The 27,681-nt window shown below is 36.9% G+C and overlaps 1 protein-coding gene across 2 annotated transcripts in view; it reads right to left on the reverse strand.

Moving 5' to 3' along the window:
* Positions 1 to 223: 223 nt before the first annotated feature.
* Positions 224 to 27,681, reverse strand: part of LOC121422685 (72 kDa type IV collagenase-like) — a 40,049-nt gene continuing 12,591 nt past the window's right edge. Inside the window, exons 2-10 of one of the 2 annotated variants that reach the window (XM_041617849.1) lie at positions 19,940 to 20,072; positions 11,485 to 11,804; positions 8,196 to 8,509; positions 7,391 to 7,546; positions 6,065 to 6,121; positions 4,222 to 4,373; positions 3,221 to 3,362; positions 1,745 to 1,999; positions 224 to 1,191 (exon numbers count right to left, since the gene is read on the reverse strand). In XM_041617849.1, coding sequence (XP_041473783.1) covers positions 1,067 to 1,191; positions 1,745 to 1,999; positions 3,221 to 3,362; positions 4,222 to 4,373; positions 6,065 to 6,121; positions 7,391 to 7,546; positions 8,196 to 8,509; positions 11,485 to 11,804; positions 19,940 to 20,056 — 1,638 coding nt within the window. In that variant the 5' untranslated portion in view covers positions 20,057 to 20,072 and the 3' untranslated portion in view covers positions 224 to 1,066. The remainder of the gene's footprint in view (positions 1,192 to 1,744; positions 2,000 to 3,220; positions 3,363 to 4,221; positions 4,374 to 6,064; positions 6,122 to 7,390; positions 7,547 to 8,195; positions 8,510 to 11,484; positions 11,805 to 19,939; positions 20,073 to 27,681) is intronic. The other variant, XM_041617850.1, reaches the window with a different exon arrangement.

Genomic DNA, 27,681 nt, shown 5'->3' on the forward strand with positions numbered 1-27,681 from the left:
CGAGGGTGATTATGTGTCCAACCAATTTGGGGCAGTATTTTACCCAAATGCGGGAAGCATAATTATTTGTCCAATAAGGTTAAAAAAACAAACAGCAATTACTTAAGAATGGGCAAAATTTTCATCACACTGGATGAATAAAAATGCCCAAAAGAAATTCCCAATGATGGTTCGACACATACTTATACTCCTAGAGCAATTTTACCCAATATTTTTCAGAGTGTAGTCATGAAAGTTCTTTTTGAGGAATGTTCAATTTATGCTTTAGATCACTAACAATAACTTTCAAATAATCCACATCTTTAGAAATACAAACTCTAAAATATTCAGCCTTTGATAATGAGATGTTTTTGGAAAAAAGAATATGCTGGAGCCCTAATCTGTCTAATATTCTGGTTACAATTTATGCTTACTTTCGTTGTTATGATATGCAAATTACAGGAAAAGAAGTTATTTTCTGATTAATAAGGCCCACTAGTCTGTAGCAATTCTTTATGTCAACGTTTGAACATTGAGCTACCACGAAACTGTGTCTATTCCAGTCATTATTACGTATGCGCATACAATATATTTCTTTATTTTTTTTTGAGGGGGGGAGTTTTGATTGAGAGTAATATCACTCAATGATATCAGAATATTTAACATCACACTTCCATGTGGAGTGTGGTCTAACCATAGATTCAGGATAAAAATAACTTCTTTTTTATTATATTTTGGACAATACATTATACTCAAAACAAAATAAAAACGCATTTTAACCGGGAATATCACCTATATTCAGTAAGGATAAGAATTTGACTTGATACAATCATAAATGGACTGCAACGGATTGAAGATCATCAGCGTTCATGAATCTGTGATATTTCCAAAATGTTAATAGCGCCACCTGTTGTCTTCATCATGTGCATTCGGCAAGCGGTTAAATTTTAGAGCTATAAAATAAGGTACTGATATGCAATCATTTGTGTAATGTTTTCAAAAGTCAACATCCCTTGAAAGTTCGTTACTCGTCGACGAGGAATCGCAGCAACATCAAAGGTTCGTTGAGGTAAAATTGTTGCCATGGTTACGCTGTTACCGACGCACATCCTAGAAAATCGCTGGTAAAATGTCTGGGGTAGCCGGGATCAACTTTGTACTTGCCTTTGGCTATACGATAGTACTTCTTTCCTCTAAGCAAATAAGAGTTTCCTGTATGTTTTAAAACAAGAGATGGCAATATGGACATGAAAATATTTTCAGCTAGTGAAATAATGGATATGTAATTTTACTTGCCCATTTCTATATGTGTATGATTTGTCTTTTTCTTTTTCTCATGGTGCATTTCGACATGTCTAATCAGAAGAGATTTTAAGGTACCAAAATAAAAATAATTTGAAAAAAAAAGGTTCAAGAGTATAGTTATACGACTCTCAGTAATGTTCGTTTTGCCGTTTGCATTAGTTTGTTGCTGTATACAGCATTGGCTGGGGGGGGGGTAGTATTTTGTTTCAAGTGTACTTTCTATTTCTAAATTTCACCACAAAGTCCAATGTGCACCACATTCGTTAATTTCAATTTAACATACATCCCCCTAAAGACGAAGGGGGAAAAAAGCCACTCCCGTATAATTAGCTTAGCCGTTTCACTCCTTAATCATCCTGTATGCATTTGTGAATGAAAGAAAAAAAATGGGGGGGGGGGTTTGCCAACTACCCAGGTGGTTAAGAGCAAAGTTTGGTTATTCCCAATAAGCATAACCCACCGTCATCATGGTGAAAAGCTGCCGTGACCTTATCCCCAAGACCAGTGAAGACTTCTTCAATCTTCTTGGGATATCCTTTATCGACCACCTTCCTCCTCTCATCAAATCGCCAGACCTGTCCTCCTTTAAAGAAAAAGGTCTTGGCCTTGGTCTTGGACAGGGCAGCATCTACCCCCTTAGGGAGACCAAGCTCTGCTACTGGTCGGGGGTACCCAGGCTCCATCTGTGAACCGAAGTAAACCCAATACTTGGCACCTGCATAAAAAGGGGTGAGATTGGTCGGTTACAATCGAATCAAACATAACCAGGAAATGTTGTCTTTTTCGTTCAGCGATAATGCTAATGAAATTAATGCTAGTTCTTAGAACTGACATGTTTATACATGTATGTTTAAAAATGTAATAGAAACACCTTCAGCGTATACATAACGCACGATCTGGAAAAGATAAGTCAATATTTTATCTTAATTTTATCTTTACCGTTTTTATAAACACTGATAAATTTTTATTCCACCGACAATTTTCATTCAAATTGCTTTTTGATACGCTGCATCAGTCATAGACAGAAAATGACAATTCGCCAGCAAACTCGTTTCATCCTTTGCTGTGACCCTTTACCACAGATCTTGCACTGTAAAAACTGCGGTGTTAAAACTGACACCAATTGGTGTTAATAGAGGACCACACCCTGAGGTGTTAAAATTACACCCTAAAGATTAAACATAACACTAAAGAGTGTAATGTAACAACAAAAGGTGTTGTAAGGTATAGGTGTAAAACTAACACCACCAATTTAACACCGGGGTAAAATAACTGGTGAGGTCCTCTATGTACACCAGTTAACACCACAGTTTTTGCTGTGTGACCTTCGATCCTATCCGACCTTGGAATACAGTCTTATTTTGTATACCACCCTGAAAGGAGACATCCCTGCATTTGAAGTCATAATTCTGATGTTCGTGTATTCTTGATGAAAGAGTCACTGTACAGAAGTACAGTTGACTCGCGAATGACATAAATCAAACGAAAAGGGCTAGCCTAATATATGTTTCCTCGACTTTATAAATGATAATCCTTTAACTTATTGTCAAGGTCACTTTATTTTGTCTTTACAGTCCAAATGTTAACGATATATACTAGCACCATACCCATACATTTTTTTATTAGCTAGGAATTCAATAACATGATTATCGCAGAGGTGATTATGTACGACCACCTGATAACAGGGGAGCGTTTCATCAACATTTTTGTCTGACAAGTTGTCAGATCTGACAACTTTCCTTGATAATGATTGGCTGAGAGTCACTGTTACCATAGTAACTGTCGGATAAAACAGTACTCGTCGGATAAAACGTCCGACAGGTCCTATCACGAAAAGCTTCCCTGGAGTGGCTAATATGTACTGTTAATATTATATTGTCTTAATCATTCACTAAATTTACTGAATACTACACGTAGACAAGTCATGCCAATTTACCTCTAAAGAAGACTGTCTTCCCGTCCCTTCTCTGATACGATGCTCTGATATTAGCAGGAAGATTGTACCATTTATCATTAATCTTACGACCGTCTTTCGGGGTTACCAGTAATCGGCGCCATGACCGCCAGTAAAATTTACCCTAAGAAGGAGCAAAAAGAAGTAGATAAGTAGTGTTGTTACTGTCCTTTCTTATCATATCGTTGCAAAGCACTTAAAAGAAATATTTCAATCCCTTGCAGAAAACGAAAACTGGTTCTTTATAGAATTATATAAATTAATCACTGGCATAGGCCTATAGATAAGAAGCATTGCCTCCCCTCCCGCCAAGTTCCAGGAACCCCCTCCCCCCTCCTCCAAAAAATAAATAAATAAAAGTAATAATAATAATAGATAAATAAATAAATACAAATAAATAATAATACAATACAATAAAATGAAATAAATAATAATACAATAAAATGAAATAAATAATAATACAATAAAATGAAATAAATAATAATAAAATAAATGAAATAAATTAATAAAGAGAGGAGGAAAAAGAAAAAAATATTTTCCAAATCATTTTGCCAAAATATATTCCAAATTAGTATTTTTTTTCTATTTATTGTATAAAAAAAAAAAAAAAAAAAAAAAAAAAAAAAAAAATCGTTTTTTTGGCTGGCGCGGTCGCTACTTTTGCCCTACACGCCTCCAAACTATTTTTAGTTCATTCCGTCAGTGAAAATCTCAATCATTGGCCAAAACTCACAAGGGTGGATAATCATACAATCCACAGTGATGGAATTGGCCCATTGTGTTCTGATTTAAAATTTGACATTTTATTTCTATAACAAGGGAAACATCTCTTCTTTGATTTAAAAAAATGTCGATCTATATGACGTCCACGGTTAACAGTTTTTGTTGTCGATCACCAGATCTTTGACAAAGTGCCACCCTCCCCCTCCCCCAATCAAATAAGTTGTAACTTAGGGTTTTAAATACGATCTCGCTATACATACCTTGAACGTGTAGATACTGCCACTTATTGAAGTTACTGCGCTGTACCCTGATGTGCAGTAAGATTTCTTCAGAGGCTGTCGTACTAACGTTGATTTAGGTCTTATACCCTGGTCTATTCTTACACTAGGTACTTTAGGATTGGTCTTCGTGCCTACATCAAGCATCACAAAATAAATGTCAGAAATTTGTAAATGTGATGAATAGATGAATATATTATAACATTAAATTGCATGATTAGCGTGGTTATAGACACACAAAAGAAAACAATATAGATCATTCGAAAACAGGGCAGAATTCCGATAGGACGACGGGAGATCCGAATGACAGAAATCGATCGATCTGCGTGTGCTCAGTTGCTAATTTTGCTGACTGAGCATGCGCAAGTTATCATTTCTTTTCAGCGCAGCCGCATGATCCGTCGATCCTACCTCTATTCTGTTTTCGAAAGCTCCCTGATGAGTTGCATGCGGAAAGCGACAAAATGATCTCGTTTTCATATGAAACATTGAAGCACATTTTGTTTACGTGACAAAATGATGGTCAGATTGTTTACTAAAACATTAGTCTAAAGCAAATAAATGGCAATGGTGCAAAGAATTATATTCGTTAGTATAATGAGATATTATTTTATGCATTTAAATACACAAACTTCGTTGCATATATATCGCGGACAGCGGGAAGGGTAAGGGCGGCAGGAACCCCCAGATTATCATTGGTCTTCTGACGAGAAAGAGCGGACTAAACAAAAAGAGGACGAAAAATAAGAAAGTAATCAAAGATTAACCTACAAGCTACAGGAAAATATGGGTGGGTCAACATACAACAATATACAGCGCCGCTACCTTTATAGCTTAATGTATTCCAACCTATCTCCTTCTCTTTTTTTTTTTTTGGGGGGGGGGCAGTGTACGCCCCTTCCCCTACATAATGGTGGGTCTACCTCTCTGTGTCACCTTTATTATTGTTTGAAGATAATCACCCCAAAATTAATAATCGACCACGCCTTAATAGTATTGGTAACATCGTTTTGGGATAACCATTATTACCGACAAGCATAAACGCAAAAACAAGAAACGTGTTATTTTTTTTATCATACTACACTTAAAAATGATTTAAAAATAAAGGTTAAATTCGTGCAGTTAGATTCCAAATACAGGAGATGTTATAGAAGTAACAATAAATACGGAAACAACTAAATTCATTCACGGCAAAAATAAAAATAAAGTAGACTATTTTCGCAGGTTAATACAAGACTGAAAAATTGATCGGGGCGTATGTTGATTCATGCAATTAAGCACACAGCCATGAAAAAAGAAGGAGAAATTAAAGGCATTGTAACGACCAGAAAAGGGAATAGCCGCTAACTTTTCTCAAGATTTATTGAATGAGTTGCGAATATTGTTGTCTAAAATAAAATCGAATGTACGGACAGAAGCAAATCATTGAATAAATATATTTTGCTAAGAACCAATGTTATAGCGTAGCAATTTATGATCGCATTGGTAATACTGATCCTCTGATTGCTAAAGCAAAATTATTGCATAAACGAGTACAGATATAACATAAATAATAGTCAATGAAAGAGAATGTATAAAACTTATATGCTTTTTTTGGGGGGGGGGGTGGGGGGTATCTGTCAAAAACATAACAAAATAAACACCCAAAATGAAACAAAACAAAACCTCATAACATTTTGACCAAACCATGGTGTGAATAAACGCTCAATCTCAATGCAAATCAAAGAAAATCGGTTAAAATATGAAAATCAGTTCGAAATCACGCAACGGTTGCAACGAAAATGATGCTGACATGGAGTCCAGAAGATATTCCGTGATTGCTTACGTTTTTGGTTACGTTTTCGTGGTTTACGTTTACGTGGAGGTGGGTTGGGATTAGGTCCTATAAAGAGAGACATAGCAGAATGGTGTAATGAAATAAGACGGTTAGAATTATGTACAAGACATGAACAATAAAACGAACGATGACAGTAATAACAACGACGACAACAACAACAACTACATGTACATATACAACAACAGCAAGAATACAAGACAAGGAGAGCATGTACGCGAAAGATCTGTATTCTAATGCCATTTAAGGAAGTAAAAAACAAAAAGAATTAATCGCATGACGTGTGATGATGAATGCAGAAAGATGTATGTAATGTATTTACGAAAAGTGGTGACGAAAAGCCGATATAGTGACCTGTCAAACGGTGAATATGGCATTGCATGAAAAACATGAAGAGCGCCATCTCAGGTAGGAAATTAAGATAGGTCCCAGCGATCAATTATGGTTACATCGGGCATAGGGGGTTATGTAAGTGTGCATACTGTATTCTTTAGGGGAAGCAGAATGGTTCGGGAGAGGGGGGGGGGGGCATATATGAAATTATTGAAAACAAGTGGAGTGCCTCTTTCATTCTCGCCTGCATTACGCGATTAAATATAGCAGCAGTACTGACTTTGAATATTACTGTAATATAGTTATTCACAAAACACACCATTCATATAATCATATAATACTGCGGTCATTTACCCTAAATTACATTTGACCTTGATCATGTGACCTAAGACTTGTCAGTCATACTTGATTACCCCTATATCCACATTTCATAAACTATACCTACATGACCTATGAACTTTCAAAGTTATGATGGAAATTCAACAAATACCCCCAAGGGCGAAAGTTCATTGAGCCTAAATGACCTTTGACCTGGCCATGTGACCTGAAACTCAAGCAGGATGTTCATGAACTAGGTCCATATACTTTTAAGTTATAATGTCATTTCAAAAACTTAATCTTCGATTAAGATTTCAAAGTTAACGACGTCGCCGCGGCGCGCCGTCGTCGGAAAAGCGGCACCTATGGTCTGGCTCTGCTATGCAGGCGAGAAAAAAATGGGGATGGAGGCTGAAGGGGCTGAACCCCCACCCCCCCCCTTCCCGGAGACGGCACCTATTCTACAGTAATCTGGAAAGAGGTCCACTGGCGAAATCATCTCTTTTTGTTCAGCATTATCAGTATTCATGTGCGATTTTACTTTTGAAATAATACATTTTATCGCAAATGATCACTGCAGTGTTTGTCCCAAAATAATATACATGAAATATATTCATCTCATGATTGCAGAAATATATTTCATATTAGCACGATGATGATAATTACCATACAGAGCTTGGATCCCTCTGATATCATCGTCAGGTAACTCGAAGTTTCTCATAAAATGATAATGAGGCCACATAAGTGCATCCGGGTCATTCGAGTGATCCAACCCGAGGGCGTGGCCTATCTCGTGAGCTGCCGTCTGGAAGAAATTGTAGCCTGATCAAATACATGAAATAATAATAAAAAAATATTATAGAATCATTTGATTGCCATAATGGTGTCAGCTATTAATCAACATTTCGAGAATAATTTTGAGCAATTTTCATTTTGAAAACATTATTTTTTAGGGGTCGTAACTCCATAAAACAAAGAGTAAATCGAGAATGCATGGAGCAATTATGAGTAGTGCTGGTGATGGTGTTTTATTGGGTAAACTGGACTGCTTATAACCTCAGTGCCAGACATTGTTGAGTTTATCCAAAACAAAATTCGCTTCAATTTGGTGTTAATGCATTATAAAATATCTATTTCAACACCCGGGTTAAATCGGAAGTTATACCTCAAAATATTTATTGCCATTATCATTGCACCATTAATCTGGATTGTTCAAAAAATATCAAATGTCTTGCTTGGTAAATACATTTATCTTTATTTATGATTTCAGTCATGATTCATCTAAAAGAGGCGGCAACTTATTGTTTGTTTACTTTTATATCTAAATTAATATTTTGCGTCATATTTGAATAAAAAAAAATATTTCAGGAGCCGTTCTGTTTATACTGTAACGAATTATAATGGAAATCTTTCAGACGGTGTTTAAGCATCTCATCGGGATCTTCTGAATATGCAATGGGATGTAATTCACCTCTATCATCGTTTCCAAGGGTGAACACGTCGTCGTCATCGAAATGGATGTCGCCGTTGACTTCGCCCCATCCGCTCTTGGGCGAGAAAGCGTGGGCAAGGTCGCCGTTGGGCCCATCAAATATCGGATGCTCGAGGTCGTGCGAATGACGTCCCTTGAGGAAAGCTATCCTTATCATGGCCTGGTTGACTTGGTGACCGTGGAGCTCGGTGAACACGAGAGGTGTGACGTCGCTCCAGACTTCGAAAGCGCGTTTTACCGTGCTCCGAAGATCAGAGAGTTTGATGCCCCCTCGCGTTGGGAAATTTACTAAGCTGCAGAAGAGAGAGGACATAACCGATCAAAATTTTACTAGGATTAGGAGTGAGAGAAAATAGACGCTTAAAGGAGCGCATTTTTCATTCCATACAATATTTTTAAATATGCTTGATGTGGTCAATTTATGTCCGGTGTAGCGGGGATCCGGTGCTAGGCAGATACGGTTCTAGGAACTGCTGGCGGATCGCGTTCCAACTCCGGAGGATTCAGACCCATTTTCTCTCCGGTAGATATCGTCCTTGCTATCGTTTCGCGATCTGCATGCACACGGTACCCATCTCCTTCCAAATTAAATAGGGACTTACCATGTTCTTATTTATCTATCTTAATAGGAAAATAAATAATAAGAAAATCAAACCGCGGCAGCCCGTCAGATATTGGTTCCGAGCAATAAACAACGGTATCAGCCGTTAAGAAAGATACCCGATGGGGGATACGGCATCCGCCGGTGGAACCAGATCTGCCGCTACACCGGCGGAAAATAGTCGAAAATAAAATCAACCATAATTTTGCTTAAAATGCATCCGAGTGTTATGAAGAGTCACAGTTTATTATGAGAAGCTACGATCGTGTGGATCATGCGGATGGTGGCAACCTTTTAATAAGGATATAAGAACGCTAATTACACATTAAAAGCTTCCAGACAACGCAATTAGTTAGAAGGGACAGTAAACCGTTCGCATGCTGGGTTTTTATCTGTAAGAGGGATCCAAAAAGCCCCAAAAGTGACTGACTCTCACAAGTTCAGACAAGGATAACTTCAGAGTTCAAGGAACTTTGGCCACGAGAATGGTTTTGTGGAATCGAAAAAGAATAAAACGATTTCTGGGTGATTTGTAATCTGTGTTCTTTCTCCGCAGATGACAGAAAGAAGTTTAAACTGTGCTAAAGACCTTCTGGTTGATTTGTTTTACATGTGTTTCTGCTTGCAAAATACCCTGACCACAATTCATTTAAAAAGAAGATCGCACGCCCGTTAGGGCACAGCTGCGCGAGTGGAAAATAATTTAATAACTGATTACAAAGTGCCTGTATTAAAACGTTCTGACCCATGGGCAAATAATTCAGTGTTCATTAATCTGTTCAGTGAACCTCTCGCACACGGTCGCCCCCAGCGAGAGTGAGAGTCCTCTGGAAAATATGAATTTATTTCTGTGTGCCCCTTTTCTTGAATAAAATTATTTTTAGTTGGTGATAAAGACAGGAGGGTGGGTCGTGGGAAAGATCAAATTACTAGTCAGGGTTATATTAATGAGCGGTGCAACAATTGGATTATTTGGTGATAAATGGTAATTTATATGGGAGAATATGCAGGTAGCATGTGATACCGCGAGGTATTGGGAAGTGGGTCAAAGGTGAATAAGGTGGGGGGAAAATAACATAGAGTGAAAGAAAGATCGGGTACAGAGTACATGGAGATGGATAAACAGCATAAACACGGAGATCCATACATATCCATTATACTTTTTATCATCCTCCCACTGGTAGTAAACAGAATTAAACTTTAATTTTATGGTGAAAATATAATCGAGTTAGATGGTGGTATGGAATATTCACTGCTCTTTAGGGTAATAGTAAAGTAAACAGAATTAAACTTTAATTTTATGGTGAAAATATAATCGAGTTAGATATGGTAGTATGGAATATTCACTGCTCTTTAGGGTAATAGTAAATACTATCCCCAGACCAAAGATCGCGGAAAATAGTAAGCATGTAATCTTGATATAAATGAGGGCAATGGTTATAACTATTGCCCGACTGAAAGTGCATTCAGTATTTTGTTTTACATATATATGATATACGCTTATCGGTCTTACTTCTGACAAGGTAACAATGATTAACAGTAAAACCCAACTTTGTAAGTATGGATTAAAATAGAATTTAAATTCAGATCATTTTACGCATTTATGCTCTCAAAGGGTATCGGTGAAAATGAGTATAGAAGCAAAGAATATGCCTACCCCATCGAAAACTAAAATTAAACCTGGCCAGGAGATTCCCGGATGCAGATGATCCCACCCCATCCATCATCAGACTAACTTCTTGAGATGGGCATCACTTCGCGCGTTCAGACACGATAAAGATCTTATTTGACCACGGAGAAGGCGGGTTGGTTTACCCTTGGAGATGAGCTACTATTACAGTGTAATGTGAACGCTTCCGCCCCAAAAAGGGTTCCAGATGTATATAGTAGGTAAAGACTTGAGGTACAGTATACACTCGTTTACAGTAATGGGACGTGAAGTTCAAACTAAGGAAAGAGTCTTAAAGGTAGCCAGTTTAGAATAAACGTAGATATCTACATCGAATCCATATTTTCTCTTGCTCATAACCGCTACAGGAGCCGATGGTGTTGGGGGGGGGGTAGGGGTGGAGGGGTCGAATAAATTATAGATTAATTTAGTAAGACTCAGAGAGATACTGCTTAATTCGAACCTGGACTTATTGGTTCATAGAAAGAAACTTCCAAAACGTCTAAAGATAAACGCATCACCTATCTTTACCACCACCACTTCCCCTTTTTGGAGGCCTATACCACCCATATTAAGATTTGAAAGTTTTTATTTCTCATAATATTTACAAAGTTATACAAGCACAAATGATACAACTTCATCAAAATAATTATTTAACGTAAACAGTAGTTTCGCTGCTTCATTACTCAGATGACAATACTTCATGTACTTTGCACCCTTTCCCAAGTTACCTATACGAGAAAATAAATATATTCACCGCTTTCCTATTATTAACATAAAAGGTCCGTGATGTGCCCCTCCTCAACTGTGAATTTTAACCAACACACTTTGCACTTCTTCATCTAGTCCAGATGCTGGGCCCTTCGAGATTTATTTCCCCTCCATGCAGTCTCGCTGCCCTCCATCCACTGCAGGCTTTCCCTCCGCACAGCACTTACCCACTGATCGCGCCACCCTACAATTTGAGGGCCAGCTTCTGGGCTATTCTTGATTATTACCTGTAAGTTATTTGACTTGTGTCCCATTTATACCGTCCATCTGCGATGTCATACCGTCGAACACGATGATGGTCTCCTCTCCCCGCCCTGTTCTCCAGCGTCTCGTTATGTAACGCTTCTCCGATGTCTGGATAACCGCACCTTGGTTCCCACATCACACCCCTCGTCCTCTCATCCAGCTCCCCAGTGACTGGTATCTTGTAAAACTCTTGGAACCTTGAGATCGCATCAGTAACGACAGGTACATCTTTTTCGGGTTCGAAGGTGAACTCGTATTTTTTCGGCGTCACATAGCCGTTACGTATGAGGTAGTTATATTCCTTGGTTAGAGAAAAAAAAGGATGAAAGAGGATAGACAAAACAATGAATACATATTCTAAACAAATTTAAGACGGGTAATGTTCATCGAAGCATAATAACGTGCATAGCATTCATGGCATCATGGTTTACACTGTAAAAACTGGTGTCAAAACTCCATCACCATTGTTTACAGAGGACTACACTAAGCATTTTAAAGTACATCGTGTGTAAGTTCAACACCCATGTGTTTGTTATATAACGCATTTGTCATGTTTGTTATTATTTTAGCACCATTTGACCTTATGTTCAAACTCCATGGAGGATTTTTATACCCCAGGGAGTGGTCCGCGTAGAGCTTAGTTTGGCAGTGTAATCGCATTTAGAGTGTTGAATTTTGATGGCGTTAACAGGACAAAGAAATAAAAATATGTATTTAAAAAAATACAGATTGTACTAATCTCTAATCGGATGCTAACATTAACTGTTTCATGAAAGAATAACGGGTTCCATGACATTATGCTCCGGCGATAATTACTCCGCTCTAAATTCCACACACTATTGAATCGAACCTTCAACCTGCAGGGTTGAACACTACCTATCCTAAACAAAACATAAAACCCTATTGCAACCCTAACCCTAACCCTGCATCTTAGATGAAATTATAAGCTAGGGGCAATTGTCGCAGGAGCAAAATGTCGATTCACAAAATAACGACGATGGAATCATCAAAAACTACTGTATTATCATGAGTTCGGATAACAATCTAATTCGCGTGCTCATCAAGATACCCATTGTTATTTTAAAGACAAGACAAAAAATTGCATTATTTCTAAGAATGAATACCATTTTTTTGTCAACCTTATATTTCCAATATTTCAACGGGGGGGGGGGACTTATCTATGATTTAACAAAATAATGTGTTTCTTTGGATCCCAAAATAACATTCGGTTTCAGATAAAAACGAATACCTGATTTCCTTCATCTGTTCATTTTCATGTTTAAATCGCCATCAAATTATGACTCATCAATGCAAGACCAATATTCGAATTAGAAATCAAATTGCTTCTTTACCATATGTTTACAAAAGTGAAAGAATGAGGTTCCAACTTTTACTGTAACAAAAAAAATAATATTCTATAAACCTAAACCTTTCAGATGTCACTCTACTCTCCCTCCTTTGTTAGATAATGTACCTGATTACCCGACTTCCCCGACCGAGCCAACTCTTTTGGCTCTAAGGCTATAAATAACAATCGAACACAACAACAGCCAAACAGGTAAAACAAAGAAGAAGGAGAACAGAAGAAATACTAAATTGAAATAATCAATATGATTATGATCTCCGTGACAGGCCGAGGAAAGACATGGCGGAAAATAGCAAACAAGTTTTGTTGGTGACTAGCGATATTTTTGCAAACAAAAGGCAACTGACGCGCAGTAGTTAAATGATAAATGTATTGTTGTGTGTGTAAATTTAGCAAATTCGATGCACGTATTCGATGAAATTCATTGTAAATGTATTTTATTTATGTAATGAAATCAACAATCGGTATTGTTTCCCAAACTTATTATACAAAAGAGTTAAATCCTCCGTGTTACAACCTCGTAAGGTTTGATAATGGAATTGTATTATTCTTAAAGGTTTATCGTGGCTATATTTGGTTGTGTACACCCCGAAGTCCCCCTTCTTGAATAGACGATAAAATAAACAAATTTAAAAAAAAATTATTTTGATACGTCTAGGTGTAATTTGTGCACCGTCTTGTTTGATTGTTTGTGTGTGTGTGTGTGTGTGTGTGTCTCAGTGGCGTAGACAGGTCCTTAGACCTGGGGGGGATGATCCCTAGCTGGGTCATATATATATATATATATATATATATATATATATATATATATATATATATATATATATTATATATATATATATTATATATATTTATATATACATACATATATATATATATATATATATATATATATATATATATATATATATATATATATATATATATATATATATATAATTAATATATAAATATAAAGAATGAAGGAGATAACGTACTCGATAAAAACAAAATATCATGGGCCAAAGCAGACGAGTTAAAGATAACAAAATAACACGATCTGCCTCATGGATTATCTCGTGTGTCTTTTAATCACTTTGCTTTCAGCAATAAACAGGGCATCCAGTAATAAACAAACTTCCTTGCACAATTTTCATGGCAGTAATCTTTTGTTTGATTAATGACAATGAGTAAAGATGATCATAAGAGAAATGTCATTTGTCGGATGTCTAGTTATCATCTTGGTCATGACAGTCCTGCTAAACGTGATCTAGAATAACTAGTATTCCTTATTTTACTAGTATAGTAGTATACTCTTTTAAAAGTAGCGATATTGTTAATGATCAAACGAATGAATCAACAACTAAAGGAATAAACAAATAAACAGCCAAATAACTAAAAAAATATCAATTACAATTATAGTAATAGGGGTAAAATAAAAAAGCTCAACATTATATTTCTTATCCACGTGCAGATATGCGGACACTAAAATGATAAGCACACTCTGTTTAAAATTACCATGATTACAAAGGCTTGATTGAATTAAGTATGGAAATGAAATAAACCTCACCGGGTTGTCGGAAGTAAACTGTATAGATAATTTTTATCGCGTAAATGCGCGAGATGATTATGTTTTTTGTCAAAGGTCCGACAATGAACACGCTGAGGGTCGAGTTAGGCTTGTTCTGTGATCTTAGACCATAAATTAATCTTATCCATGGATTGATTCAATCTGCCTTCGTGAATTAAGGCATGTCTATATATTGGATGATTCTACCTTCTTTGAAAAGCGCAAAGTACTCTGAAAAAATTAGTGAAATAGTTCACTCTTTAAGGAGTGAATATATGAAAGAGTGAATATTGAGTGAAAAAAACCTCGGATATCACTGAGGCCATCCAAAATTTGCACTTTCATTCCAAAATCATTCATTTACTAATTCGCTCCTTAGAGACTGAAAATTTTCACCTTTCCTTTGCAAAGTAGGGGTTGAGGACATGGCCAGCAGGGAAAAGGGTCAGTGTATGTGTATAGGTAATTTCTTATTAATTCGTTTGAACAGTGTTAATGTGTTATGAAAGCAATTGCTCTGAAAGGGAGTGATTAAGCGACACTTTCTTAAATCTGTAATGAAATATTTTGAACTTATCTCCTTTGCAAATACATAATTATTATAAGGAAATGTACTTGGTGAAACTCTGAATAACGATCCTTAAATGTATATGACGACGCAAGACAGTTGTTATTACTTAAAACTTGCAAGTTGTAAATGCATATAAGATGATTGACTCTGAATAAAAGTCAAATTTTTATCATGTTTGTCATTGCTGTACGTTATGATTATTACTGCTATTATTATTGATTGATTTTAACTAGCATTCATTGCTTTATTACTGTATAGTTTTGCTTCTTCCCCCACAGAAACCTGGGGGGGATGATTGTACACACCATCCCCCCACATAAAATTCTGGGGGGGATGCATCCCCCCCATCCCCCCCGCTATCTACGCCCCTGGTGTGTCTGCATCGGCTTTTCGAAGTGGGAGCACCTGCCTTCCCCCTCCCTTTCACTTTTTGGTAGAAAATTCCTTTATCTATTTTTTTTGTATGTTTGAAATAAATGAACACATAAATAATTTGAATTATTCAAAATGAATGCTAAATGCAAAAAATAGTATTAAAAAAAGTGAGTGGCACCTGATCCCTAAATAGGCAAAAATCTGGATCCGCCCATGCCTGGTGAGTGGGTGGGCATGTTGTGATAATGTTATCCTTCATGATCAAAATAAAATGAAATTAATCAAACAAAAGCCGAAGTGTTGTACCATGTTATGACATGTATAATGTAGGAGTTACTTGAAAAAACATCAACAACTAAAATGTTGAGTCTGTGTGGTCAGAACGAACTTTATGACAGAGCTGTTGGGTTAGAATCATTTTAACAGTCTTTACTTCACTCGACAAGCCATTTACACGTGATGTTAGGGTTTCAAGACACGTGTGTTGGGATGATTTTTACCACACAAAGGCAAGGAAATACGAAATGTTCAATGAACTATGTAAATTAGTGAGAGAGATGGCAGGTGCCCCGGGAATTTTGAAACCTGCATATTGACTGAAAATTTTCAAAAAAATAACCAAATGTGTGCATGAAATCCTTCAATTTCACTTTAGAAAATACAAAAAACGCCTCAATTACAAGCTCGGTCGCTTTGCTCCTTCGCTTTCGAGTTTCTCAGATGTTTGTAATAGCTCCATGCCTCCTTACAGGAAAAAAAAGCGGCGTACGACCAGGACCATGTGGACTTAGCCCACACTAAACATCAAGGTTCCACTATTGCGGGCAATCAGAGTTAAAAAACAAAAACAAACAAACTCACATTCCTCATGTTCCTACAACACAGGGACCTCCAATGAACTTTCAAAATACGAATGACGAGACTCCGCTGTCATCGTGTATGCCACATAATATTTGTTTTCAGAGACGAAATTCGATCTTTGGATTTGAAAACTTCTCAAATACCATATCTAGGTTTGAGATTCAGAACCCCGGGAAAGGTAAGTGATGAAGAACGGTTTGCACTCGGGCATGCCTGGCAGCAGACATACAAGTAGTTCATCGTCAGGATTGATCTTATATGACTAGAGGGCAATTTGTCTGAAGTGACGTCATTATTGTACCATTATATAAAATATATAAACTCAATAGATGTGTTTTGATCTATTACTATGAGTAATACCAAGACGACAGTGCTGCCGAACTATTGCTGCTGTTGGTAGTAGTGTTACCATTATGATTATCATCGCTAAAAATGCGAAATCCCACTGAAACCGCTGAAGAATAAAGCAAATATTACTGCTTGCTCGCTATGCTCGCTCGCACACATACACACAGACTTATAGTCAGAATGTCTCATTGAATTCGTATAGGGGTTTAACTATAATTTTCAACTGTGAAATCCTAAGATTTTTTTTACTGGGTGAGGGGGATGCCAGTTTTTACGCTCTCATGAGGTTATATAATCCAATATTGATCTAAAGGGGCACCTATATGCGAGGGAGCGTCGAGATTGAGCTAGAAAAATTTAAACGTGCCCGGTTAAGGAAAAAAATCAAGTGAAAACCAAAGACGTTTAGGGTGTAAATTTTAGTTATTCAATGAAATATTGCAATTAGATAGTGAACCGATGTATTATGTAATATAAGCCACCCTTGAAAATCTGATTATGGACAGTTTCAAAATTGGAAATCTGTTTTTAGAGGAAAACATACCATTCACCAAATGAAATATCCTTAGGTATTTCGAGCAAAACATGCTTGCATTCAATTATAAACATGATCATGGTCAGTTTTCAGATTGGAAAGCTAATAGTGGGAGGCACTGGTTCACTTTTATTATTCATGAAAACGTTCATTCATTATGTTCATCATGTACCTGTCGATGGAGGGCTTCCAAAAATTTAATTTGAAAGTTTATTATTTTGAGGAAACTTTTTTTCATGATTCATCTCAGTTAAACGGACATAAACAGCAACCTCCAGCAATACATTAATGTTGCTGAGAGATTAGTAATCCTTAAATTTTACCCAGAATATCTTCTGGGGGAAACCAGATCCTTTGATCATGTTGATGTCACATAAGTAACATTATGACAGGTCGTTAACATGAATCGTTTCATGATCGGATCTCATTCAACGGTAGGTTCAACCCCATCGCGCATGAAGTGTTGATGTATTTTTCTTGAAATGAAACGTAAGAAAACATGTGACAATTACGACTAGTTTCTGTTTGGGGAGGCGGTCTAGAGAGAGGGAACTTGATAGGGGAAGGTGGGTGTAGGAGGCCATGAACCTGGGGACAGGGGATACCTGTGCACTTTCACTTTGAGGGGATGAATCATGGATGATAAAGAAGCCATCCTACAATACAATGGCGTACGCAGGTGGTGGTTACAGGGGTTCAACCCCATAATTTTTTCATGCCCACCCCCCCCCCAGCCTGAAAAATTATAGGATTTGAACAGACGAAGAGATATCAAGCAAACAAATTACTGAAAATTTGATCGAAATCGGATAGGGAATAACGAAGCTCTCTCTCTCTCTCTCTCTCTCAATATTTTGATGAACAGTTCTATCATGGATCTGGTAGTTCCATGGTTCCAAAAATTGAAATTCTGTCCTCCAAGAATAAAAAAATAGGATTGACTAATGATTTAATGCACTAGATGTTCATTGCTGTAACCTATTTCATTACACGGGAAACATACCAGGGCAATTCCACAGGTTGGTCCAAATCATGTAACGTGAGTAACTGACACATTCCAAAGATTTGCCAGGAGCATAATAGAATTTCCCAAGTTTTGTTTTTATACAAAGGATAGTCAGACTGTGTACTTTGTTGTGATAAGGAGATGTTTAGTTCCTATCAATAATAATGGAGTTACAGCTCTAAGTATGAGTCAAGGTGTCTCCAAATGTAACGTGAGTAACCGTGGAATAGCCCACCATACCCAAGGCATATGTATGGGAATGATGAAAATTTATCATTTCATGAAATAACATACGAAAAATAAAAGTGGGGACAAAACATCATCAACCGACTTAATGAATATTCATGCCGAAGTGCATATAAGCGTTTTAACAAAATATTGCTAAATAACTTCGTTACTAATCTTGTCGACAAATTTGATGAAATTTTCATCATTTTCTCGATGATTTTTTTTATGTTAGATATAACCATGTTCAGCCCGGGTATCTCTTAAGGGGAAGTTCACCCTGAAGAAACCTTTGTTGTGAAAACAGCAGAAAAAATAGTAAAAAATATTGGTGAAGGTTTGAGGAAAATCCGTTAAAGAGTAAGAAAGTTATTAGAGTTCAAAATTTTGGATTTGTGACGTCGTAAACGAGCAGCTGCCCCTTGTGTTACGTAATATAAAATGTATGAATTTCAAATTTTGTATGGTTGCTGATGACTTAATTTTGTTTTCTTTTCATGATCGGATGTGAAATGATTTGTCTATTGATATACAAAAGTTACAGTGAAAACCATTTTCAATTTTCTGAGAAAATGACATTTCATTGATTTTTTACCATTCGCTATGTAGGAATGCTGCTCGCATATGACGTCAAAAATCAAATAATTGAAATTCTAATAACTTTTTAATTATTTGATGAATTTTTCTCAAACCATCGGCAATATTTTTAATTATTTTTTTTCTGCTATTTTTACAATAAACCTTTTGTCAGGGTGAACTTCCCCTTTAAAGGGGAAAATCAACCTGAAAAAAATTTATCGTAAAAATAGCAGAAATTGCTTGAGGAAAATCCATTGAATATGACGAAAGCTATTTGAATTTCACGTCTTTTATTTGTGACGTCATAAATGAGCAGCTGCCCTATACTGTTATGTAATATAAAGTGCATATATTTCATTTTTTTAATGGTTCGTGATGACGTATTTTTTAAATTTTATTTCTACGGGTGAGTGTAAGTGATTTGTGTATTGGTTTACTGAAGGTAAAATAAAACCATTCTCAATTTTCTGTGAAATTGATCATTTCTTTTATCATATATAAAAAAAATATTATATTTTTTACCATACCATATGTAAGAAAGCTGCTCAAATGTGACGTCACAAATCAAATAATGAAAATTCAAATACTTGTTTTATTCTTTGATGGATATTCCTCACACCTTCGCCAATAGTTTGTATCATTTTTTCTGCTATTTTTAAGATAAACTTTTTGTCAAGGGTGAAATTCCCCTTTAACAGCTGTTCCTAGTATGGTCAATTTTACGTTCTGATCAATCTTCACCATCAACAGCAGCATCATCAGCATCCTCCTCCTCCTTTTCATCATCATCATCATCATCATCACTATTATTATCATCATCATCATTGATATCATCCTCTTCCTCCTCCTCCTCCCCATCATCAATATCATCATCACCATCATTATCACCACCAGCATCTATTCATCGTCCTCCTATTCCTCCTACTCATCATCATCACCATCACCATCATCATCATCATCATCATCATCATCATCATCATCATCATCATCATCATCACCGTCATCATCATTTAAAGCTTACTTTGTGTGTGATGTGCAATCTTTCTCTTAGAAAGCGCGGGATCCTGGGCGGAATAGCTGCGGGGAATGTGAGTGCGATCAGGTTGAGAAGAACGAGAAGTAACAAAGCCGTATCCATGGCAACGGACGTCTTCCTATGTAAACAAAACATACAGAGACACAAGTGGGTCAAGTAATGATATCTACGAACTTTGCGTAATACAAGAATAACCAAGTTCCGGAGGGAGAAATCCAGGGGTTTGATGTCGAACTTGAATTTTGTCAAACCAGCAAGTTTATCGCAAAGAAATAAGAAATACGATTGAAACTTGATATTTGTAACGATTCCATGAATTCGGGATGATGGATATTGAAGCCTCGTACAATATAAACCTTCCGAACTTTAAAGATTTACATCCCTCCATCAATACCCCTTTATTTTTCCTGCTCCCCCTCCCAGCTCCACTCCTCTCTTCCTTTTTATTCGTATATACTGTCATCTGTTGTGTCTGATCTCAATCTGATACAGAGTTGCAATCAATTCAATTACTACTACCTTTGAGATTGATTTTGAAGAAAAAAAACAGAAACAAAAAGAAAGAAAGTCACATCTCTTTGATGTTCCGATGGTTTACTTAAATGGTGTCTAGAGAAAACAACGTTTTATTTGAACGACATCTTAGCCATTTAAAGTTGCACTATCAAATTCACCCTCTCAAAAAGTTAAGCGAATTTGGGATTAAACAGGGATAAAGAAAATAGTCAAAATATCGCCAAACATTGCGTAAATTGTACGCAATATTGTGCAACGTGTTTACACGCGAAACCTACTTCTTTAACCCTAAAAGAGCCGGGTTATTTGGACCCATTTCACAGCCGAGGGGTCCCCCCCCTGAGATTTCGGCCGTCGATCGCAGTTAGCGACGCGAAAATTTGCGCAGTGGTAGTGTGCGATGAAATCTACAGGGCTCTATGATTAATTTTTCTGAAAAATAAGTTTTTTAATGAATTAATTATGCTAATTTATGCATGCCTTTGCTTTAATTAACTTATTATGGCCCAAAAATTGATATTCTTTTTATTCACAGACTTGTTGTAAGATGCTAATCAAACTACATAAAGAATTTGGTATCGCAAATTTTTTATGTACTTTATTGGATTTAAAAAATTTCTTATGTATTTCTATGTTTTTGACTTTTTGTTTTTTATTGTTTTTTATTGAAATTGTCTCAGACTTAATTCTGATCTTAGACAAGACAAAATTAATTAATTCTAATCAGTAAGAGTAGAAATAATGATACATTTTTATGATTTTTTTTGCTAAATACACAATTTGCATTGGATTTGTACATGAATTCACGTTTTTGAGTAATTTTGGGTCTGACATGCACTTACATAATGTTGCGTAATTTTGTAACCGTGTATACCCGGGCACCGCAAACTTGGTCTCAAAAGTTGTGCGGGACTTGAAAGTAAAAAGTCAGCGAGCGGCGCAGTCAAAAACTTTCCCCGTGCCTTTTAGGGTTATAACCTGATAATTTTTCCAATAAAAATATGCAGTTAAGGTAAACAGAATATGAGTTCATTAACGGCTTTTAGAGTATACAACACAATGATTCTGAATATCAAATTTACAAGTCATTTTAATCTGAAACGAACTTGACATCATGTTCCTCCACGGAGCTAACTTTTGGTCGTTTATCTTCATACCTTGGCGTGAACTTTTGTCTGGAGAACTAGCGCTTTGGGATAATCAAAATCGAAAGCAATTTTCACAAACGCATTGATTTAGGAAATCCCAATCGCAAAGCAGTATTTCCTGAGCCATTGATACAGTGGACAATGGGAGAGAGGGTATGGAAAGAGATGAAATGTTTACGTAGCTTAAAGTTAATAGGGCCTTTTGCAATGTTTGTTCATTTTGATTAAACTGCTAAATGAAATCGAGTGGCGTCACCCTCACCCACACTTGAAAATAAAAATATCATCTTTAATTATAATCACTTGTCTATTTAAAACAGTCACTAAAACATGGATGAGCACTTTAATATTCAGAACAAAGAAATATTCACAATATAAAGATGTAAGAGCTCTCGGTACGTGAAGTGTTTTGCAAGACAAGCCCATTTGCCATGTTTGTCCATGCAGTAGATGCAGAAGCTCCGAGCATGGAACTACTAGTACACTAGTCCATGCTCAGAATAAAAGCAACGTTTTTATATACTGGCAAAACATAAGAGGACCGAACAAGGCTCTGAAACCATGGTAAAATGAAAAAATATATAATCAAAGATAAATAAATATTGGGTTCAAATAATCCTGGCAGTCTACTTCATTTCTTGCAATGCCCCCAATCCTATAAACTCAACGATGTTCTCAGATCTGAGCCAAATGGTTGAGGGGTCAGACAAACCTCTTAAAAAAAGCAGAACAACAGGAGATATTGGGCGGGTCTGGCCGGAGAATTTGGTCAAGTTGGTGGGTCAATTTCCGCTTTCTCTTTTCTGTCTGTCTTTCTTTCTTGCTTGTCCTTTCTTCTTTCGAACGTTTCTTTCGCTTCTTTTCTCCTTTGTTTTAACTTCATGTTGTCTCTCTCTCTCAATCCTTATTTTTATGCTAAATAAAACCACTGCTTGTTTGATTGTTTAATAGTGCTTAGTAATTGATGGTTTCATTTATTTTCCTGCAGGAAATTAAAATAAGTCGAATATTTAATGAGATTGTGCAATAAGTCACAATATTATTGTTTAACAGTAAATATTTATACACAGTTGCACTCTAATTTGATTTTCTAATCATTCAAATTGTTCATTATCTATTTATCACCTATTTCAATACAGTGTATTATCGATATCTTATTCGTTATTCATTATTAGGGTATTCATTACTATTTTTCTATCTTTCGGGCTACCACTAATTATGCAGTAAATGCAAATAACACAATGTAATTTTGGCGTATATAGAATTGATTTCTAGATATTCTAGAATACTGCTTTTATCAAATCTTAGGCCTGCTCGAGAAAAGATGGTTGACTCATTGCATGCCACTCTGGCGAAATTTAGGGCCATGCACTTGGGTCATGATGGCTAAATCGCCTATTTCGCTGTTTATCCCTATGTCTTATCATTATTATTGCTATCATCATCATTTGAGGGGCCCTATATATCAGGGGCCGCGGAACGGTTTTTAAAGGGGGGGGGGGGGGGTAACCATGCAAAAAATCACAATCATATGGCCATTTTTACGTTTTTGTTCAAGGATTTGGAAAAAAAAAGTTGGGGGGGGGGCTTCAGCCCCCCCCCCGCTTCCGCGCCCCCTGGAAAATACACTAACATTTATAATAAAATGAACGATACATGGAAATTTTCATTCTGTTGGCTATACAAAAAAAACCCGTCAAAAGTCAAAGGCAGTCAACGGTTGACTCTTTTCAGTTCCGGAGGCACTTAACGTTGCCAATTTGCCCCTAGCCATTCCTGTCGGAAACGTCCCCGGGTAAAGATCTGGAACAGCAAAGCATACACACGGCGATAAACTTAAGATGAACCCGTTAGCCCGAGGAAGGTGTTGGGGTTTAGATAACGGCCTGAAGAGCAGACAAAAGTAGATCCAAGACGGAACAACTGTTTGAGTCCTGGAAGAGCCAAAGATCAATAGATGAAATTCAAAACGTCATGAGGATGACGGTGAACTTAAAAAAAAACAAAGAAAAAAGAAAATGGTGGATCTAGCAAGAGATGTATTCCCGACTATAGATCTAGGTCTATACATCATTCAGTTCAACTGTGAGAACGAAGCCAACACTTTATTGCGCAAAAAAAAACCCAAATAAATTGTACTCGAAATCACCGATAAACACCATAGTTAGTCCAGTTTTTGGCACATATCAACCAGTGCCAACATTTTCAAGCTTTAAATTATTCAAATTCCGGTTTATTAACATGGCGTTGAATTATTATCCATAATAGTTTTTTTCCTTTAAACGCATTGAATAATGAATGGGAATGACATGAATTAGGGGAGGGTGGTCTCAAAATGCTGCTTTCTTTTGGAGAAGGTAAAAAGGCTCAAGGATCTATCTTTGCAAGGTAGTGCAATACTATCTATTGATACAGAAGTTTCTTCTTTTTTTCTGCATATTCAGCATTTCCGTCTTGAGGTTTTGGAAAATGTCACGAACGAAATAGTTTCGTTTTTTTTATATCTTTCCTTTCTTCAATAAAACAGTTAGGGCGACGAACAAGTCGAAGGACGTCATAGCAATTGGTAAATTTAATTACGACACATGTAGAATCACTTCAAAACGGAACGTTCGAATAGTTTCTCCTGTCAAAGGGTTGACGTTTCGCCTTGTAGTTCTCGATGTTGTAGGTGACGTGGGGTGTCTACCTGCCTATAGGGTCGTTTTATAGAAAAGGGCCATTCATGCACGTGCATCAATCATTGGGGGCATCATCCCCCTGACCCCCGTCTGATGTGTACTACACCCTTCCTTGAGATCTCAATCGTGTTGTCCTGGCAATGGTGTGGTGCCCTTTTCTCGACGGGATGCCTGATTTTGATTTCGGAGATGACACAATTCCAGTTTACTATCTGTTCCATGGGGCAAGGTAAATCGTCACTTGAAATGGGACGTTTGGGGAAGTAGAAACTCTATATTCTGTCAAGACAGAGACCTCGGTAGGTTAAAAATTAGAGCTCTTGATTATTCGTAATTTTACGAGTGACTTTACGAACGACTGGTGAGACCTCCTTGTGTGTTTCTCATCCATTTACATGTAGCAGAAGTAATCACCAGTCGTAAGTAAGGTCGTTCGTAGCTTAAGAACGTATTTATGAAACACCCACATGATAGATTCAGGTTTTCAATGAACATTATTCCGTACAATTAAGCCGTGTCGTATTTTACCAGAAACCAGCTCTTAAAGTTCTAACAAAGTTCAATGAAGGCGTTACCCAGGACATGCCAAAATTGGGTTTAAGACGGAATCGCCTTGTTAAGGATAATCAAAACAGTCTCCTTAAACATACTGTCTTTATCGTGTTTATTATAGCAGCTTTCAAAACTGCACATCGAATCAGTTCGATTAAAAAAGGATAATCTTTGACACTGTGATTTAAGTTGTTTCTACTCACGATACATGATTATTTTCTACCATTATTGTAAGCAATAAATTGTATTTGTATTTATGGTTTTCATCTAGTTTACTGTCTAAAAATTTACTCAATGAAATGCTGTTGAGTTGGGATGAAATAAAACTTGGAACTTAAACTTGGCTCCTGCACACGGTCAAAATCATAATAACGAAAACAAATCAAACATTCTCCTTTATGGGCATCATGAGACGAGTTATCAATTGAGCACGTATGGATAATAATTATTAAATGTTGGTTATCTAGGTGTGAAATCATTTTTTTTTACTGTGAATAAAGAACGTGACAATCGTGTTACCAACTCTTCACCTGCCATGCCGACAGAAATCAACTGAAGACAAGCCCTTATTCAGACAATGAGATTGATATAGTGTAGTCATTATTTCCAACGGTCTGTCTAAGCAGGGATATATCCCTGGTCCAAGTTAGAATTATGAACCAAATCCACCTTGGTGGTATTTTTTTCAGTCTCATCAGGACGTGTCATCTAGATAATGATACTCTATCATGTCTATTATGTTTACAAATTTCTAGATTTCATTATTGTGTACAACCAACATCTTCTTACATCTCAAATAAAAAATGATGGAGTGTGGGTCGGGGAGGGGTTCGTCAAAATGATACTCGTCCATTATGACCATGATATTCTTTTAAGCATTCCAAGAATAGAAGTTGTTCTAAGGGAACGGCGGTACGGGGGGGGGGGGAGCTTCGAGGAAAGGCGACAACGGGATTCCCTTGTGCTCCTAAGATTGTTAACGTTGAATGACTATGCCAAATGAAGAACTGAAAGAGAGAAAAAAAAATAGAAGCCTGACTACGAGGTCTGTGACTAATTACCTGACGACCATCACAACAAAACGGCCGCAATTCGGGAGACCGACTTTAATAGTGATTAACGACTTCCTAAAACGCATAAATGGGACATTACCCGCAACATTAACGATCCCGTCACGGATGTGACCGATGACACTTGTACTGATATAGCGATGGCCTTCAGTAGATTAACCCTAATATTAGAGATCAATGGTTGGAACCCCATGCCAGCTCAGAAGGGAGAAAAATACGACATTAGCGTGGGCGATAGGTGACCTACTAAAAAACAGCATGTGGCTAACCGGAGAAGCTGAATGTGACATGATAATATCAAATAAAAAAGAGAGATATGATTGTCGGGTAAATATTGCCGACAACTACTCCGACTAACCTGTCGCTTGCAACTTGGCTGGAAGGAAGCGCATCTCAGCCACTGCTTCCGAACATTGCCGAATGGATGAACATTGTCTCGTGTTATTTGCTGAAGTTTACTCAAGTACTCGAGTAAACTTCTGCCTTTAAAGATGTTAGATGAAATGAAATATGTTAATATCTTCAGTTTTGGACACATGTAGCAGTGAGGTAGGAAATGGACAGCATGTCGACATCACCCAACACACAAAATAATTGCGAAATTAGTCATGTTTTAAAACATGATGTCTTAATAAATTCGGGGGGGGGGGGGGTTCTCAATGGTGGGTTGAATACAGGTGGTGCAATCTGGTCATGTTTTTAATTTAATAAATAAAATGAAAAGATTTTAAGCAGCTAGGGTCCAGACTTTTACTCTGGCCTAATAGATACACAGCTATTGGGTAAAAATGCTCCATGGGGGTAATTGATATGTGTCTAACCAAAATTGGGCAGTTTGGGGGGTATTTTTATTTATCCAGTGTGATGAAAAATAACCCCATTCTAAAGTAATTGCTGCTTATTCTGTTATCTTATTGGAAAACAAGCTTCCCGCATTGGGTAAAACACTGCCCCAACTTGGTTGGGCACATAATTACCCTTGTGCTGGTTAAAATTTTACCCATTTTTTTGACAGTGCAGCACCTCAGCAGAATAAAAGAGAACAAAATCACAAAGACCTTTTATATCAGAGAATTCACACGCTATTTTAGGGTAATGCATTAATGCACTCAAGATTCGTCATAGAGTTGAGAGATCGCTTCAGAATCTGCAAACATGGCAAAGGAAACCCGCAAATAAATCCTGGTGCATAATATCACAGAATTTGTCATAAATCATCGTAAATCGATTGAGATGCGAGATGTATGTCAGCTTTATTCCAGCGATGAATGATCTCCCAATTTTCGGCTCTCTTTAACTTTCAAGGTGTATATCCGTCATGTTGGCGTTTTGTAGATTTGTTCATATCCTATTGAAAAAATTACCTGATTACCCTCGATCATACTATTATTATCAATTGAATCAGAATTCGGCACAGGAGAGCACTCTTGAAGTAAATCGTTGAATCGGCACAGGAGAGCACTCTTGAAGTAAATCGTTGAAATGATCAGACGAAATGGTGTGATTTCGGAGAAAATCGCACTTGAGATTTATTTGTATTCAGATTATAATGCAAACAGATTCATTAGATAGAGGATGATTGTTACTTTGCTCGATTGGGTATGGCCAGTTTGATCCTTTGCATTCTGACTTCGGGCAGATGATTTAATAAATTACCGGGTATTCGTGCATAATTTCGAAATATTTGCACTCATAATCCGAGTCAAACTAACACCAGGGCATATCAAAATGCACTACATTTCCGGCATTCACTTGCTTTT

The sequence above is a fragment of the Lytechinus variegatus genome, chromosome 10 (assembly GCF_018143015.1).
Source record: "Lytechinus variegatus isolate NC3 chromosome 10, Lvar_3.0, whole genome shotgun sequence".
NCBI lineage: Eukaryota > Metazoa > Echinodermata > Echinoidea > Temnopleuroida > Toxopneustidae > Lytechinus > Lytechinus variegatus.